Below are 17968 nucleotides of genomic sequence, written 5' to 3' on the forward strand. Positions count from 1 at the left end.
GTGAAAATGGAGATAGAAAATGTACCCCTGACTAGGCCCTCCACCCAAACAGCTGGCTATAAGCAAACCCTCCACCCAATTTTCCTGTTTGTTGTTGATTTGGGGAAGATTTTGTCTAAATAAGAAGAGGGGTAAGATTGAGAGTATGAAAGAAAAAAAAAAGTAACATTCGGAGAAATCCTCTGAATCCCAAAGGGCTGATCTAAGAACTGTACACTCACAGAGGGATTATAGCCAATGATGTTGTGATAAGTATGTATGGTGTCAGATGGGTACTAGACTTATCAGGGTGCTCCCTTCATAAGTTACATAAATGTCTAATCACTATGTTGTAGGCCTGAAACTAATATAATATTGTATGCCAACTGCAATTGAAAAATAAAAAATATTAAAAATATAATAAAAACTAAAAACTGTATATTCAAAGACCCAAATGAGCCCTGGAGTGCTTGCTTAGGTGTGATCTGTCCCAAACCAAGCAGAAAGTCGTTCCAGCAGGGCTCCTTTTGATCCTTTTCCCTGGGCAGAGTACTCCCACCTCCCCCATCTAATCAAAGACTATTTCTACTCTGAAAACCACATCCTTAGGATTCCCAGGCTTACTGCTCATCCTTCTCCCTCATAGAGTCTGCTTGGTGTTCAGTGCACAAGCAGTCAGCACTGCTACCACGTGAGACGTGAGAGAGCGGCCTGTAAATGAATTTAGAAGTTACAGGTTTCTTCTTACATATTCAATAAATTTAGTCTCTTTCAGGCATTAGCTGTTTAGTTTGACCATCTTTAAGTTGGTTTTCTGATGTTTTAACCTAGACCGTGGAAGTTATTTCAATTTTACTTCCATCCCCATCTGCAAGTAAGCTATTTTGACAAATTCTTTGGGCCATTGTGGAGAAATAGGTCCTTTTCAGAGTTCCTTGTTATTTTAAGCCTCTATTAAAATTTTCTTCAGTGAAGCCACCTGAATTTAAGTCTGCCTCATCCCTTGGATTACCAGTGATTTCAATTCCAGCAGTATATTGGGAACACCTAGGAAGCTTTTAAGATAAGTGCCTAGCATCTGTCCTAAACCAATTATGTCAGAATCTCCAGGAACAGGATGACAATTTTAAGGCTCCCCGCTGGATCCTAATGTGCAGTCACTGGTGTTATTTCAGCTGAGAAACAGTGAACTCAAACACCAAGTCCTCTTAATTAGCATCTTCTTTAATGTGAGCACATTAGACCCAGTCAGCATCACTAGAATCCCATATTTCTGATCTTGTATATTTTTCAGCTTCCTTTTCTTTTCTTTCTTTTTTTTAAAAATTACTTTTTATTGTGAAATATACATTTTTTATAATTAGTTTCAGCTGTACAACACAGTGCAATAGTTATACTTTTTACCCCTCGAAGTGACTTCTCTTTTTTCTTTTTTGCAAATTCCACTCATGAGAAGCACAGAATTTATTCAGTCTGGGTAGATAATTCTGTTTTGATCAATTCACAAATGTAGTTTGTGTAAATCTTATTTTCACATAACCTCTGCAATTTCAATAAAAAAATCATTCTTTTTTTTTTAAGATTTTTATTGGGGAATTGGGGGGATGGGAACAGTGCTGGGGAATTGGGGGAAGGGGAACAGACAAGTTGCTGTTGTTTTGTTCTTCAGTCTAGTTGTGGAGGACGTTGCTCTATTGGCCCAAGTTGGCACCATCATTGCGCTCCTCCCGGGCCAGGCAGATCAGTCGCCAGCTTCTGGACGGCCGCTCACTGCAGCCGCTAGCCGCTCACACTGGCTGCCGGCCACACACGGTAGCCCATGGTAACCCACTGCTACAGGGGCTGCAGCCTACGCCATTGCCAGCTACTGATGGCAGCCCAGCTCCAGGCTGAGCTGCTGTTAAGCATCCTAGCTGTGGAGGGCAGTGTCACCAGCCCTCGTATGTGGGATCCGAACTGGGACCCTCTGGCGTCCCAAGCCAGTTCTTAACCATCGTGCCACTCGGCCGGCCCGAAAAAAATCATTCTTCATTATTTCTTCAAACTTACTAAAATAAGATATCGTTGAATGTACATCAATTGTTATTTGTTTCCTTTGCTTCTGTTTTCAGTAATACTAGACTGAGCAAGAAACCACTTCTAGCACAGCACACTTTTCCTTAAAATTCTGGATGCTATGTAAAAAATATATTAAAATAATTCATGACTAAACTGGTAAAACCAGAGGTTTCCTTGTAAGACAGAAATGTCAAATAATCATAAAATCTAAATAAGTGAAGCGTTAGAACCAAAGTTTTCCATAGTGATGTTTACTGATTCCTGGTGGTCTAGAATGTGGATTTTAATGGATGTATTCTGGGAGACAAGAGTCTGGGGTTCCTAGTAGGGTAAAGGAGAGGTAAAAGAGAGGTAAAATCTGAAATCTCCTGTATAATGCCAAAACCCAAGAAGGGTATCACCCTTAGTAAATAAAACAGAAAAATACCTGTTCTGTAGATTGAAGTGATAAGACTAGAAGCCTGTCCAAATCTGGCCCTTAGTGTCTAATATCATTCTACTATTTTGTATTAAAAAAAAAAGCCAATTCAGAGATTAAGTTTAAAGTTGTCCAGAATTGGTACGTCTTCCAGGTCACCGGCAGGAGATATGTGCACATTATTTTTCTGGAGGGTTTTAACTCAGGCCTTGAAGAATTACCACAGATAAAAATGCCAAGGAACACAAGCTAAGACACAATTAAAAGACAGATGGAAAATACTTCTGCTGTATTAGTATTATTACAGTAACTGTTAGCATAAAAAATTATTTAATATTTTTGAGAAGTAGCCTTCTATATTTTGTAAGAGTTTTTAAAATTAGAAATAGATGTTGAATGTTTGAAATAAATTATAAATTTAAAAATATTCTCTAGGCTTTTTACTAGGATAACATAAAACATATTTCATAATTTCATATTCATAATTCCTTCCTAATTATTTTCCCCATTTGATCACAGTTCACTTAATAAAAATAGAATAACTTTGTGAGAGATTTCTTTGGTTTATTGTTTTCCTATCAAAATGCTGGATTTCTATTGGGAGCAATATTAGAACATTTAAATATCTCTTTCTTTGAATAATACATACTATGTGCTGGGCACAGTTCTAAGCACTTTACACATACTGGCTTATTTAGTGCTCATAATAACCAAGTAGGTTGTTACTATTATATCCCCATCACATAGATTTTTTAAAAAGGGGAAAAAAAGGAAGCACAAAGGAGTTAAGCAAGTTGCCCAAGATCACACAGCTATTAAGTCTTCAAATCTAGACTCATTGGCTACAGAGTTGCCCTGACCCCGTGCTATACTGCATCTCAGAAAGTTTTTCTAAGATTACAATCTAAATTAGGATCCTTTTTATTTCTTTGGTAGCACTCTGTTCATTTCTGCCTGAGCATTAGTATAATTTAAAGGATTAATTAATTATTTGTTTAATGTCTATCCCCTTCTCTAGGCTCTTTCTCTTTGAAATTTGGAGCTATTTCATGCCACTTTCCTGTCTATACCCAGTGCCCAGCACACAGTAGATGATCAATAATTACCGTATTTCCTCAGGTATAAATCGCACCCTTTTTCGAAAAATTTGGGGTCTAAAAACTGGGTGCGTCTTATACAGTGGTTGTATGAGTGCAAAAACAAGCACGAAAAAAGCAGGAAATGCAAGTAAAAAAATCTACAACCACTGTATAAAAGATGCACCCAGTTTTTAGACCCCAAATTTTTCGAAAAAGGTTGCGTCTTAAAAATGGGGAAATACGGTAAGTGAATGAATGCCTAAAAGGCAACTAGGAAAAAATGTTTCCCTCATTGAGTAATGTCTCCATCTTGTGGAATTTTAGAATATTGTTTGAAAAAATTTTTTTTTAATAAACCAGGTTTTCACAGGAGAATTCACACTCAAGGGCTATTTCCCAGACTCCTATTAGTCTTATTATTTTTTTAAATTGGATTGGCCCTTTTGAGATTCTCAGTGCTATAGACTAGCACAGTCTCTTCAGAGCAGGGCTTTCTTCAACTAGATTTGCTTAGTGAAATGGGTTGTGCAACTAGGTAATTAACCCGGCAGCACTTTACGTCCAGAACGCATTTGATTCTACCTTGCCAAACGGTGGCGCACACGTCCATTAATAAGCTCTCAGCACAGAATGATGACTTAGGTACATCCAGAGTCCCTTCCTAGCAGCATTCATACAGCCATCTAAGGGGTCTGTCTATCCACCAGCAGTCCCTAACTCCCCATTATAGTACCCACAGTGTATGATGGCTAACGTGGAAATTGTGTAAAGAAATAGCCTCTGCCCTACTACCATCATACACTGGAGAGAGGAGTCTAGTATGCTCCATTATAAATCTTTACTTGTATAATGTATTGCACACATAATCTGTAATAATTTTTTTTAAAATACCAATATGTAAAGAAGACTTACTTCCCTTTGATCTACCTATTATGGGCAGCTCATTTAAGAAGTTAGCAAACCTTGCTATTCAAACCAGAAATGGACAAAAAGAAAAAGAAAATGTTTAGGCCAGTGTGATTATAAATGCAGATTATATACGCCGAGTTATTTCGCCCGCCTCTTTAAACCTAGGTCCAACTCTGGTTCTCTCACACCAATCAACGACGGAGGTGAAGGGTCGGAGGTCTGAGACGCCAGCGAGAGCCGCTCCTTCCTCACGATTCTATGGTTCTCAGGTTACTCTCATCACTGAGAACTCTATGGTTCCGGGGCGGGCTCGGAGGCCTGAGTTTGAAGGCAGTGGCGGGAAGATGACAGCTACACCTGTTACCAGGCCGGGTTTCTCCCGACGGAGAGGACGCTGGAACTGTGGCTGTCCCTGAACAGCCGAGAAGAGTTCGAGATGAATCGTCCGCGGTGGAGTGGGAAACGGCGGCGTTCAACATTAGGCTCAGACTCCTGGGGAAGCGGCGATGACAGCACTGACAGCCCCCTGCTTCCCTCCGGGCCGGTGCTGAGCCCGCCCCCCGGCCTGGGACGCAGCTTGATGGACAGAGGCGGCCGGCCGGCAGCAGCTGCAGGTACTCGTAGGCATTCTGTGGGCAACGGGCGAGGTGGGCAGCTCATCCCGACTGTGTGAAGAGAGGTGTTCTCACCGCGTGGAGCTTGCTTATTTGCACAATCTGCTCAGCTTCTAGTCTCCTTCTCAGTTTGTGATTCGGCTCTGGTGCGACAGGTCACTTTCGGTTTAGATACGGACGTGCTTTCAGTTTATATTCAGCGATCGCCTGGTAGTAACACTCAAGTGGTTTCTGGGTCTTTCGATCTTTACAGAAACAACTTTCTAGTTGGCCAAATCTCACAACCTGGAGAGGGCGCTCTCCTAATAGTGCCCAGTACTCCTTACAGATCCTTATACTGAATGTGCTTTATGTCAGGTGTGCTTTATAGAGCCTCATTCCAACACATAAGAATTCCAAAATACAGTGGAGGGTTGAAGTCATATGCTAAATTAAATTCAACTATTAATTACTTTTTCTTTTTCTTTTTTTTTTCTGAAAGGGGAATGTAAACAAACAGTTCCTGACGATCAAATAGATAAGCTGCTATTGGCAAACTGGGGACTTCCTACAGCGATTCTGGAGAAATATCACAGTTTTGGTGTAAAAATGATGTTTAAATGGCAGGCAGAATGTCTTTTGCTTGGACAAGTCCTGGAAGGAAAGAATTTAGTCTATTCAGGTATTCAAATTTATGAAAATTAATTTCTCTATTTTAAAGACATGAATGTAACAAATATTATATTGAGGTAGTTATGATTTTCTTAAAGATGGTTGAAACAGTGCTTTATAACTAGAGAAGGCCTTAAAATAGATATGAAAAATGGAGTCTCATTATATGCATATTTAAATTATGCAAAATTCATTATATGGCTGAGTGGAGGGAAGGAAAGAAAAGACAGCTTAAAGAGAGCTATTTTGCTTGCCACTTCTATCAACAAACCTATGTCCAGAGTGCGTGTACAATGAGAGATATAAATCTGCTCTTCCTCCAGCCTATCTCAGTTGCTTTTCAGTGTGTGAACATTATAAATTATATGTTTATAAATTGACCTCCTTGTACAGGTTTCAATACACAAAACCATATGTACTTTATATACTTAATAAAATTTCTATACTTTATAGAAATTTTATATGGGCTTTCAAGGACAACTCTGACATGTATACTTTAAACCTTTCTACTCTACTGACTTTAGAAACTAATTATTTGGTAATGTGCACTTCCTTTGTATCAGTTTTCTCTGAAATTGTGAGTCATCCAGATTTTTTGTTATGGCTGCAAAAAATAATTAGACAATTTATCAGTAGATATAAGTTCAGGCTGTGGAGTCAGACTGGTTGTGTCTGTAAACTGTCTATACCACTATTGGATGTGTAACTTTGCAAATTACTAGAGAGTGAGTGAGCGAGCATGAGAGAACACTTAGAACAGATTTGGGTACATAGAAAGTATACAGTAAGTGCTAACTAGTGGCAACTATGGCAGTGGTAGAATGGCCTGACCATTTCAATTGCTTAGAGCAAAACTTGGGTGTCATTCATAACTCTGGTCACCAGCTCACATCAATTAATCACCAAGTCCAGTGTCTACAATCTCAAATATGTTGATTCTGACTACTTCTCTCTGTTCTTAGGTCCATCACCCAGTTTACTATCATACGGAGGGTGCCAAAAAAATGTATACACATTTTAATAAAGGAAAAAACTGTATTAAAATTGTAGTACTTATATACATTTTTTTGACACTCCCGGTATTTCTTGTGTCATCTGTCTTCTAGATTATGCTTACTATCATCCTTCTTCTAGATTATGCAATAGCCTTATAACTAGTTTCTCTTTTCTCTCTGGTCTTGCTCTGCTCCTGCAGCCAAAGTGATCTTTGTAAAGTACAAATACGACCTTGTCACTCGTTTTCATAAAGCACGTTAGTATTCTGCAGTACTTTCAGGATAAATTCGAAACTCCTTATATGGTGGGATTATAAAATGCTTTTTCGTGTGGCACATTCATATCTCTTTTTTCACTCCCCTACTTGTTTTATATTTCAGGCTCACTAAATTACTTACAGGCACCTGAACATTCCAGGCTTTCCTCCAGGTGTTTGCAATGTTTCTTCTCCTTGGCATTCCTTGTCTCTTCCCCACTACCCTTCCTTCTCATAAGTTCTCTTTCCTTTCCCTAAACTTCCTTACAGCTCCTCTCCTTGAACCTCTGTAAAACTCCTATCACAATATATTAAAGTTGTTCATCTCCTTTCTCAAAGCAGGGCTTTTAACCTTTAAGTAGATAAAGGAAATGATCTTTAGGTACAAGCTAGTTACTCAATAATATTCATCATTTATTCTTTTATTTCTGTTTTATTTCCATAATTTATCCTTGATATAAAGATATGTTTAATAATTCCCTATTTTCAGTGTGAGACTTCAGAGAGTTAAAGTTAGGGGCATTTAAGTGTATAAAGTTTTCCATCATTAGTAGGGCCTTAATGATAGATTAGTCTTAGGCACTGTAGTTACTGGATATGGTTTAAAACATTTTTTAATGCAGTATATAAAATATTATTTCTTTGTGATAACCTTGTGGAATGACATGTTTTAGCTCCTACAAGTGCTGGGAAGACTCTTGTTGCTGAATTACTTATTTTGAAGCGGGTTTTGGAAATGCGGAAGAAAGCTTTGTTTATTCTGCCCTTTGTCTCTGTGGCTAAAGAGAAGAAATACTATCTCCAGGTAATGTTCTTGTACTAAGTTTGCAATTGTGATAAGGCTTGTTATTGGCAGCCAAAGCTTTATTCATTTGAAAAAGAATTATAAAAGCAAGTAAAAAATAAAGTTTCTTTTATTGCATCCCAATGTAGCTTTAATTGTTGACCATTTATGAAGGGAAACTTTGTTTTATTGCATTAAGGACAAAGAGCCATCAAATTAAAAGAGTAATGAGTGAAAATTGTGTTAAAATTGACGAACTTTTCCTTAGTAACTAAATAGAATACTTCAATTAGTACATAGACATGCAAGTTAAGAAAACGTTTTAACTGAAGAGTAGGAATAGACTGAAGCATGGAGAGGAAGGAGCATTGGGAAGCATATGCCATCCTAACTGAGGGCCATTTGGTAACATTTGGGGGATGAAGAACAGGATCCGTTGGTGCTCAGGTAAAGCTCCAGACCTGTGGTCTTTTCCTCTGTTCTGCAAAAATGAATAATAACATTTTCATTTGTATGATGCTCACTGGTTTTTAAGGCATTTTTACAAATACAGTGTTTAATTAAATAGAATAAATTTATTATTGTGATTTCTGCAATGAAAAAAATGTGCTGTGGAATGGCAAGAATATTATACTGGTAGTCCAAAAAATCTGGGTTCTAGTCCCAGTTTTCCTACTGTGTCTTTAGGCCAGGCATATAATCTGCTGGGCCTCAGTTTTTCCATTGGAAAAATAATAATGTTAACCCCAGTACTGTGGGTTAACTCAATAAAGACTCAGAAATACCTTACTGAATGAACAGCTGTAAAGTTCTATGGTTCAATAAATCTTTTTAACAGTTATTTCAGAGACCAAATAGCCAACAAAGCTGGTCCTACATGGTAACATCCTCTCAACTTAGACCAGAATAACAAAATGATGACAGGATCCTTTTTATTGAGAAGGTATGTTAGTTAAAAATTAAACTAAAAAAAAAAAATTAACATCAAAGTCCCACTGCATTTGACTTTTGAAAACTCTTCTTTCATTATATAAAAATTAGTGAGATAATGAAAATATTTTCCTCTTGAAGTATAAATTTGTTTCTTAAAGTGTTACAATAGCATTAAAGAAAGAGCTAGTTTCTTGTTTGTTAATTAGATTAAAAGTGTTTCGTGCTTAAGGTAGTTCTTCTCCGATTTTAATTTCTATAAATAGCTCTTTGAACTGCTTGATTGTAAAATGCTGTCATTAAAATGGCATGCTTAATATATGCACCCCTATGTTCATTGTGGCGCTATTCACAATAGCTAAGACTTGGAAACAACCGAAATGCCCATTGGTAGACGACTGGATTAAGAAACTATGGTGCATAAGTATAACTATTGCACTGTGTTGTACAGCTGAAACTAATTCTAAAAAATGTGTATTTCACAATAAAAAATAATAATTAAAAAAAAGAAACTATGGTACATTTACACAATGGAGTATTACTCAGCTATAAAGAAGAATGAAATCATACCATTTGCAATGATATGGATGGAACTAGAGAACATTATGCTAAGTGAAATAAGTCAGTCAGAGAAAGACAAATACCATATGATCTCACTTATATGTGGATTCTAAAAAACTGAATAAATGAGATGTAAACAGAAATAGTCTCAGAGACACAGAGGAAAAACTGAGGGTTGCTAGTTGGGAAGGAGTGGGGATGAAGGAGAAGGGGAAGGGACAAGACAATACAAATTGGTAACTACAATATGGCCTCAGGGATAGAAAACACAGTCTGGGAAATATAATCAATAATGTTGTAAATATTTTTTAGGGGGCCAGATGGATTCATGTCTTGTTAGGGAGACCACTTCATAGTCGGTGTAGAGGCCTGACCACCGCACTGTATTTCTGAAGCTGATGTTAAATAACATTGTATGTCAACTATAATTATATATACATATAGTAATGAGACATGGAGTAGAGTGTGGGAATGGAGTCAGTGGAATTGTAATAGATAAGTATGATATCGGGAGGTGGGAGGGCAGTAGACGGGGAAGGGGATTGCTTCTGTCTGAAGGGTGAAAAGGATAACTATTGCGTTGTTCTGTACACCTGAAACTAACAATAAAAAAAATAAAAAAATAAAAAAATAAAATGGCATGCTTAATTTTATTTGACTTTGTCTTAATAGAAATTTTCTGTACTGAGTTTTGTCAATTCTAAACTTTGTATTTTTAGTATGATTCTAGAAAGAACCAGTGTATCTTGGCCAGGAACAACTAACAGTAATCTGATAAATGTTTTAGATACTTTTGTCTATGTTATGGGATAGAACCAATTTACAATTCATGAATATAAAATATTTTCACCTGTATTGTTCTTTTTTACTCAATTCAGAGTCTGTTTCAGGAAGTAGGAATAAAAGTAGATGGTTACATGGGCAGTAGCTCTCCCAAAGGGCATTTCTCTTCCTTGGATATTGCTGTCTGCACAATTGAGAGAGCCAATGGTCTGATCAATCGCCTCATAGAAGAAAATAAGATGGATCTATTAGGTAAGAAAATTAGGAAGTAAGCAAATACTTTCTATTACCATTTTTTGATGGAATGGAGTGGAGCTGTTGTGATTTCTGTATGTCCTATGTTTTCATCTATTGTCTGTCATCTATCTGGACATTAGCATCTGTAATGTTAGGAACTTTGTGTGGAAAAAATTTTTTTATGTACTGCTGCTGTTATTAACTCAACTTCCTTGTATTTTTGCACTTTACAAAGCATAGAGGATATCCTTGAGCCATCAAGTTATTTCTCACTGCTTCTTTTCTTCCTAAACTTTACCAGGAATAGAAGGAAGCATACTGGGGCTGGATTTTCCATTTTTGCAATTAGTGTATATGTGTATTCATTATTATATTCTGGTGCTGTGATATCTGGATTAGGCCTGTACCCAAAGGCTACCATTTAACAGGGAAATGGTAGGGAACTACAGAAGCTGACATTGCATTTGAGCTTGGAACTCTAGGAAGATTTTCTACCTTAATACTTTTTCTTTTTTTTTTTTTTTTACCACTTAGGAGAGCCCCCTGTGTAGAAGTAGCAACAGGAAGAGAATGTTTGTAGCAGCAACCAAAGAATATCAGTTGGCTAGTTATTGAGATCCTGGTGAACTTAAATGATAAAGTTATGGTAGGGTAGGAGAAGGGAGTGAAGTCAAAGATTAATAACACATGAGCTCTACTCTTTAAAGCTTGGAGAGAGAAATAACATTCATGAATTTGTATCAGAATTGTTCTATTACTTGTGACACCATTTGACTTTAAATATCTTGAGGATTGCAATAGAATCTTATTAAGTATTATATCCAATGCCTAGCACAGTGCCTGGAACACTAGATAGAATAAATATTTTTGGATGAATGAATGAACAAATGCTGAAATAACTCATCATACCGTGTAATTTGGAGATAGCTAACAGATGGGGAAAAGGAACACCATTTGTCTTTAGGAAACAGTCTGAAAGATCTTGATTTTGGTGGGGAGGATATGTGGCAGGGACACCAGTGCACATGGAAACTATGGTGTTATGAAAACATTTAACTGAAGAAGACATTGAGTGATACTACATTTTCAGTAATTCTTCAGCATTACTCCAAGTGCATAGACTAGTTTGATTATCCAGGTAGTAAAAAAGAGGATTATGATCATATTTATGTTTTGTAGTAGGGTGATTCACTAACCTAGTATAATCAAATGAAAACATCCCTTAAAATCATCTCTTTGTTTTTTATCTGATTCTGTTTTTCTTGCTAACATGAGAATGGTTGCCCTGGTTGTTTTCTCCATAGGAAAGTCAACACAGGAAATAACTGTCAGAGATGTCTTTGATATCTCATTGTATATTGTATATATATTTCTACAAGGTTACCAATTAAAAAGTGAGTAATGAGAAACAGTTTTCTATGAGTTAGCCCTGAGTTGAGCTAATCATTGATTTTTAGATTCAGAATACATTGTAATAGGATCACTTATGATACCTTAAATACCTTGGAAAAGAATTATGTATTACGTGGACTCTGATTTTTGTTTTATAGTTAGAAATTTGCATCACCTGCAATCTATTGTAATTACAGCTACTTATTGTATAAGATATAAGATTCTTGGAATTGTGAAATTCTGTAAAACCTAGTATCTGGAAAATCTCTTAGGAACAGTGGTTGTGGATGAATTGCATATGTTGGGAGACTCCCATCGAGGGTATCTGCTGGAACTTTTGCTGACTAAGATTTGCTATATTACTCAGAAATCAGCATCTTGGTGAGTACCTGAAATAACTGCAATCCTGAGATTCTAAACACTGCTGAGAAAGTGCCTGCAAAAGTGCATAATGAGTTACATAAATTAAAGAAGGAAAGTAGTAATTAGGACAAACTCGTGTACAGCAGTTCATTTTTGTTTTGAAACAAGTACCTAAGGCTGAGAGTGATTTTAAATTATTTTGTAAACATTCTGAAGCTTCTGACTGTTGACCATTTTTATGATAGAATTTTAAAAATCCAGTTTTTGTATTTGTTAGTTATACACAGATCTTATGTAAATAGGCAAAGCTAATTTTGAAAATGGTATTTTTTTATCACCCCACACACCCCAGAAACAACTACTTGCAACTCTCATAGTTTTATAAAAATTTATTTACAGTGGCATCTCTAAATGCAGCTACTTGAGTTTTTAGTTTTACACATGACATGTTGACTTCTTACTATGGAAAATGAAGAGCTGGCTCTTTTTATTTGTTTGTTTATTTATTTATTTAGCTGAGCCATCCTGCCACCTGTTGAGATCTGGCTCTTTTTAATGTCCTTTACTCACCTCACCCAATCTCTTCCCTCATCCCCGATCACTCTATATTTTTTTCATCTTCCCATTTTCCAAATATAGTTATGTCATAATTTTGCTTAGCTCAGTATTCGGTTACATTGTTATGACTATATAAATGCCATTGTTAACCGAGCCATGTAGTATATTATGATTACTTTTACTTTCTAAATAATTTTTTTTTCCTTCTGAAGTTAATAAATGTCTTTTTTGATTGATGGCTTGGTTTTCTATGTACTTATCACCTATTTATCCCCAGCCTCTTCTCCATTTGTGTAAATCTTCACCTAATATGTTCCAATATATTTGTTCTTCTACCAAATTCATCTTCTTGAAGTTTCTCCTAAAGTCTTATAAGTTGTTCAAATCTGGGTAGGTGGTTATCTGTATATATGTTGCATAGCAGTTACCTTGGGATCTCTTTTTATCATTATCATTTATTCCCATTGCTTTTTGCTTGAGTCAGAGTCCCCTTTTTTTGAGATCACATGTCTTTCTCTTGATTTACTTCCTTATTTTGGTGGGGATATCTTACAGGATGTTCCACTTTATTTCAGTATACAGGCTACTATGGGTATAGTTTTTTGTGGGTTTTTTTTTAATTTGCATGTCTGGAAATGCCTTACAATTAATTCATAGGTTGCCCCGGTATAAAAGGGAAGATTTAAAAATTTTTGCCTTTAGAGTTTTCAAGACATTACTCCATTTTCTCTGTTACTATTGAGGAATCCAATGCCATGCTGATCTTTTACCCTTTGTATAATTTTTAAAATTCTCTCTGAGAGTTTTTAGGAGCTCCTTTTCTTCCTCAGTGTTGTCAAGTGCCACACTGCTGTGTCTTGGCATTGGTCTATTTTCATTCATTGTGTTGGAAACTCAGTAGATTCTTTCAATCTGGGAGTTCCTTCAGTTTAGGAAGATTTTAACACATTTCTTTCAGTATGTGAGAAAAGATGTAGATAATCATCTATATTCTAAATCAGTAGGGATATGGAAGATAAAACTAATACAATTAGCAAATTTGACCTACTGGATGTATAATATGTAGAACAATTAATTACCAAATAAAAGCAGAATACGTGTTCTTTTCAGTTACACATGGAACATTTACAAAAAAAAATTACCATGTCCTGAGCCATAAAACAACATATTTTAAAGAATTTAGTCATTTAAAATATATTTTCTGATAACAGTGGAATTAAGCTAGCAATAAATGTAAGAAAATCATAACTAGAAAATGCCCCATGTTTGGAAATTAAGAAATACATTTTTACCCATTTTGGGTAAAAAAAAAAATCACAGTAGAAATTGGAAGATAGTTTGAACTAAAAGTATAATAAAAATATCTCCTAACAAAACTTGTGAAATGCATCTAAAATTGTTTTTAAACAATTTTAATAGTATAAAATGTATATATTATTAAAGATAAAAGACTGAAAAATTAGTGAATTAGTCATCTAAAGAACTTGGAAAAAATCATAAAATATAATGCCACAGAAAGTAGAAGGAAAGACATAAAGATGAGTAAAAACTAATGAAAGAGGAAAGTCATTATCCTGAACATTCTACACATCAATAAGAAAAAACACAAGCCAATATATCACTGGACAAGGAACTTGAACAGGCATTTAAAAAAGCATATGCAAATGGTTCATAAATATGAAATGGTGCTTAATCTTATTAGTAATCAAGGGAATGTAAATTGCCTTTTCAGAGAAATATTACCCAGACTCTCCAAAATGGCTGACATTAGGAAGATTGACAATACTAAATGGTGACAAGGACATATTGGGTTGTTGGAAAAGTCATGATGCATGTTTGCAACAGATGGCACTAGCTCATTTTTGGAAGTACTAGAGTCATTTGCATCTATGTTATTGCTATGTCATTTGACAGCTGACAGTTCTAGCTTCATTCTAAAAAAAAATTGAGTGATTTGGTTGAGTTTTGGAGATTTTACAACAAGTTGAAGATGGAAGACCAAACTGTGCATTTTTGCCATATTTTACTGTTTTACTTCCATAAAGGGAAGAACGTGCATCAAGCTTGTGAAAAGTTGCATAAAGTTTACGGTGACAATGCTCTACAAGAACGTCAGTGCCAGCCATGGTTCATGAAGTTCTGTGCTGGTGGTTTTTATCTCAATGGCTCTCCTTAGTCAGGGAGGTCCACCGAGGTTGATGACAACAAAATAGAGGCATTGATCAAGTCAAACCCACGTTACACAACACGAGAGATTGCAGAAACATTGAACATCCATCATTCAAGCATTCACAACCACCTGAAGAAGCTGGGATACATAAGCAAGCTCGATATTTGGATTCCACATGAACTCAAAGTTCATTTGACAGCGCATATAAACATCTGCAATATGCTCATTAAACATGAGGAAAACAATCCTTTTTTGAAGCAACTGATAACTGGTGATGAGAAGTGAATTGTTTACAACAATGTGATGTGCAAACGGTCTTGGTCCTGATGTGATGCCTCAAACGAAATCGAAAGCAGACACTCATCAGAGGAAGGTTATGCTCTCAGTGTGGTGGGATTTTAAAGGTGTCGTGTTTTTCGAGCTCCTACCAAGGAACCAAACAATCAATTCGAATGTGTACTGTCAGCAATTGGACAGTTTGAATGAATCCATCATCCAGAAATGTCCAGAGCTTGTTAAGTGTAAAGGAGTTGTGTTCCATTGCAACAACGCAAGACCACACACAAATTTGATCTCCTGTCAAAAATTATTGGAGCTTGGATGGGATGTGTTGCCACACCCACCATACTCGCCTGACCTTGTGCCGTCAGACTTCCACTTGTTTTGCTGTCTTCAAGACTCCTTGCGTAGTATAATGTTCAATTCAGATGAGGCTGTAAATCAGCACCTTCTTCAGTTTTTCTCAAATAAAGACAGGTCCTTCTATGAACGAGGAATTATGAAGCTCACTGAAAGATGGCAAAAGGCTATCAAAGAAAACGGGCAATATATTGTTGATTGATCTTTGTTCTTTATATAAATAAATGACATTTGAAAAAGACAAAATACGTCATGACTTTTCCGACAACCCAATAGAACAATAAAGCACATATGGATTGTGGGGTATTACTGTGATACAGTCTCTCTGGAAAACAGTTTGACACTATCTGATCAAATTGAAGATCATCTGTGACCCAGTAATTTTACTCCTAGGTTTATACCTTAAAGAAATGTATGCATGTATGTACCAAAGGACATGACCAAGAATATTGTTAGCAGCACATTTGTAGTTAATACTATGCATCTTTTAACATCATTTTCTTTTGTTTTTCACAGCCAGGCAGATTTAGCCAGTTCTCTGTCTTATGCTGTACAAATCATTGGTATGAGTTCTACTCTTCCTAATTTGAAGCTTGTGGCTTCCTGGTTGAATGCTGAACTCTACCACACCGATTTTCGTCCTGTGCCACTGTTGGAGTCAGTAAAAATTGGAAATTCCATATATGACTCTTCAATGAAGCTTGTGAGGGAATTTCAACCCATGCTACAAGTGAAGGTTAAGTCAATATTTTTACCTCAGTATCACCAGTACTTTGTGTTTGATTGCATTTTCTAGCAAGAAAATTAACAGATTTTGAGTTATGTAAATTAGGGGTTGCAAAGTAGTTGAATATGCATTACATATCTATTAGAAGGATTGTTAATATTAAGCTAATTTGTTTTAAAGAATTGGTGGTGATGGTAAGAGAGGAAATGTAGTTGTGCCTTCAATTTAAATGACTATCATTTCCTATGAGTAATACAAAATAATACTTAATTTTGTAGATTTTTCTTTTTAACTGGGAAAAGATTTTCTTATGGCTTAGTTTACACTGAACATTAATGTGGAAAATTAAACTTTTGTTAGATGGTAGGTATAACATATAGTAGAGTGGAAAAACATTTTGGGAGTCAGACCTACCTCTAGAGATACTTGATATGGCTGTGATATTGGTTGAATCACAAAACCTCTCTGAACGTAGTGTCTTCATCTATAAAATGGGATATAATACTTAACTTTGCTATTGTTGTAAAAGTGAAACATGATGTTTAAAAATTGTCTAGCATGTAGAAAGTGCTTGATAAGTGATAAATTCCCTCCCACACCCCAAAATACACTTAAAAAGTTTTAGTTCACAGTATTTTCTAAGCCTGATTCTTCGATTCTGAGGTTAAACAACTGACTCATCATCTGTGCAAGGAAGCATCTTCTATTTTTGTGCAGAGCTGTGTCTCTGAGTACTTGGACAGCTAAGGATAAGTTTAGAGCTGGGAGCAGGACTGAATTCATGTATTCCAGTACCCTCATAGGTATGCATTTGTAGCCTCTGTATGCCTGATATGGAATCTTATTCAGTTGCTTTGCTCTGTACCCCAAATTTCAGTTGACTAGGCATTGATTACCTCAATAAATATATATGTAAACACATTAATTTACTCTCCTGTTAATCTTTTTCTTCTATTACCATGTTCATGCCTCTACCCTATTTGACTCACTTTCAACTCTTACCTGGATTGTTGAAATAGCCTCCTAAATGATCTCTCTGCTTTCCTGGTCCCCTTCAGTCTATACTTAAGTCAGGAGCTTGTGATCGTTTAAATTGAACATCAGATCCTGTAACCATTCTGGTCAAAATTGTACGATGTTTCCCTGTTTTATTTAGAATGAGAGCCATCGTCTTTATAGTAGCCTACGAGACCCTGTAGTAGGCCCATGTGATCTGCTCCCACCATCTTAGTGCTCTGACTTCACCTACTGTATTCCTTCTGATTCCCTCCACAATCTCTTTGCTATTCCATAATATGCCAAGAATCTCCCTCCTCAGGTACTCTTAGTCTGGAATGCTTTCGATGCCCAAGCATCAGTATGGTTTACTCTTCACCTTTGGACCTTTACTCAAATGTCACTTTCTTAGACCTTCCCTGGCCACCTTATCTAAATTACAGCATCCTTCCCTTCCTGGTCCCTGTTTTCCCTGTTTTATTCTCTCCTTAGATTTTTATTGGGGAATTGGGGAAAGGGGAACAGACAAATTGCTATCCTTTATTTTTGTTGTTCAGTCTAGTTGTGGAGGACGCTGCTTCACTGGCCCAAGTTGGCACCATCACTGCGCTCTTCCCAGGCGAGGCAGATCAGTCACCAGCTTCTGGACGGCCGCTCACAGGGGCTGCTGGCCACTCACGCTGCCTGCTGGCTGCTGGCCGCTCACACTGGCTGCTGGCTATACACGGTAGCCCATGGCAACCCATCTGCCTGGCAACCCATCTGCCATCACCGGCAACTCATGGCAGCCCAGCTCCAGGTTGAGCTGTTGTTCAGCATCTTAGCTGTAGAGGGCAGTGTCACTGGCCCTCATATGTGGGATCCGAAC

At 36.7% G+C, this 17968-nt stretch overlaps 1 protein-coding gene across 5 annotated transcripts in view; it reads left to right on the top strand.

The window, feature by feature from the left end:
* Positions 1-4725: 4725 nt before the first annotated feature.
* POLQ (DNA polymerase theta) overlaps positions 4726-17968 on the top strand; it is a 90104-nt gene continuing 76861 nt past the window's right edge. For 3 of the 5 annotated variants that reach the window (XM_019652897.1, XM_019652902.1, XM_019652912.1), the window contains exons 1-6: positions 4731-5057; positions 5539-5718; positions 7635-7765; positions 10114-10270; positions 11920-12028; positions 15894-16113. In XM_019652897.1, the coding sequence (XP_019508442.1) occupies positions 4880-5057; positions 5539-5718; positions 7635-7765; positions 10114-10270; positions 11920-12028; positions 15894-16113 (975 nt within the window). In that variant the 5' untranslated portion in view covers positions 4731-4879. Of the gene's footprint in view, positions 5058-5538; positions 5719-7634; positions 7766-10113; positions 10271-11919; positions 12029-15893; positions 16114-17968 lie in introns of all 5 variants that reach the window. The other 2 variants (XM_019652929.1, XM_019652907.1) reach the window with 2 other exon arrangements.

Source organism: Hipposideros armiger, unplaced genomic scaffold (genome assembly GCF_001890085.2).
Source record: "Hipposideros armiger isolate ML-2016 unplaced genomic scaffold, ASM189008v1 scaffold_8, whole genome shotgun sequence".
Taxonomy (NCBI): Eukaryota; Metazoa; Chordata; class Mammalia; order Chiroptera; family Hipposideridae; genus Hipposideros; species Hipposideros armiger.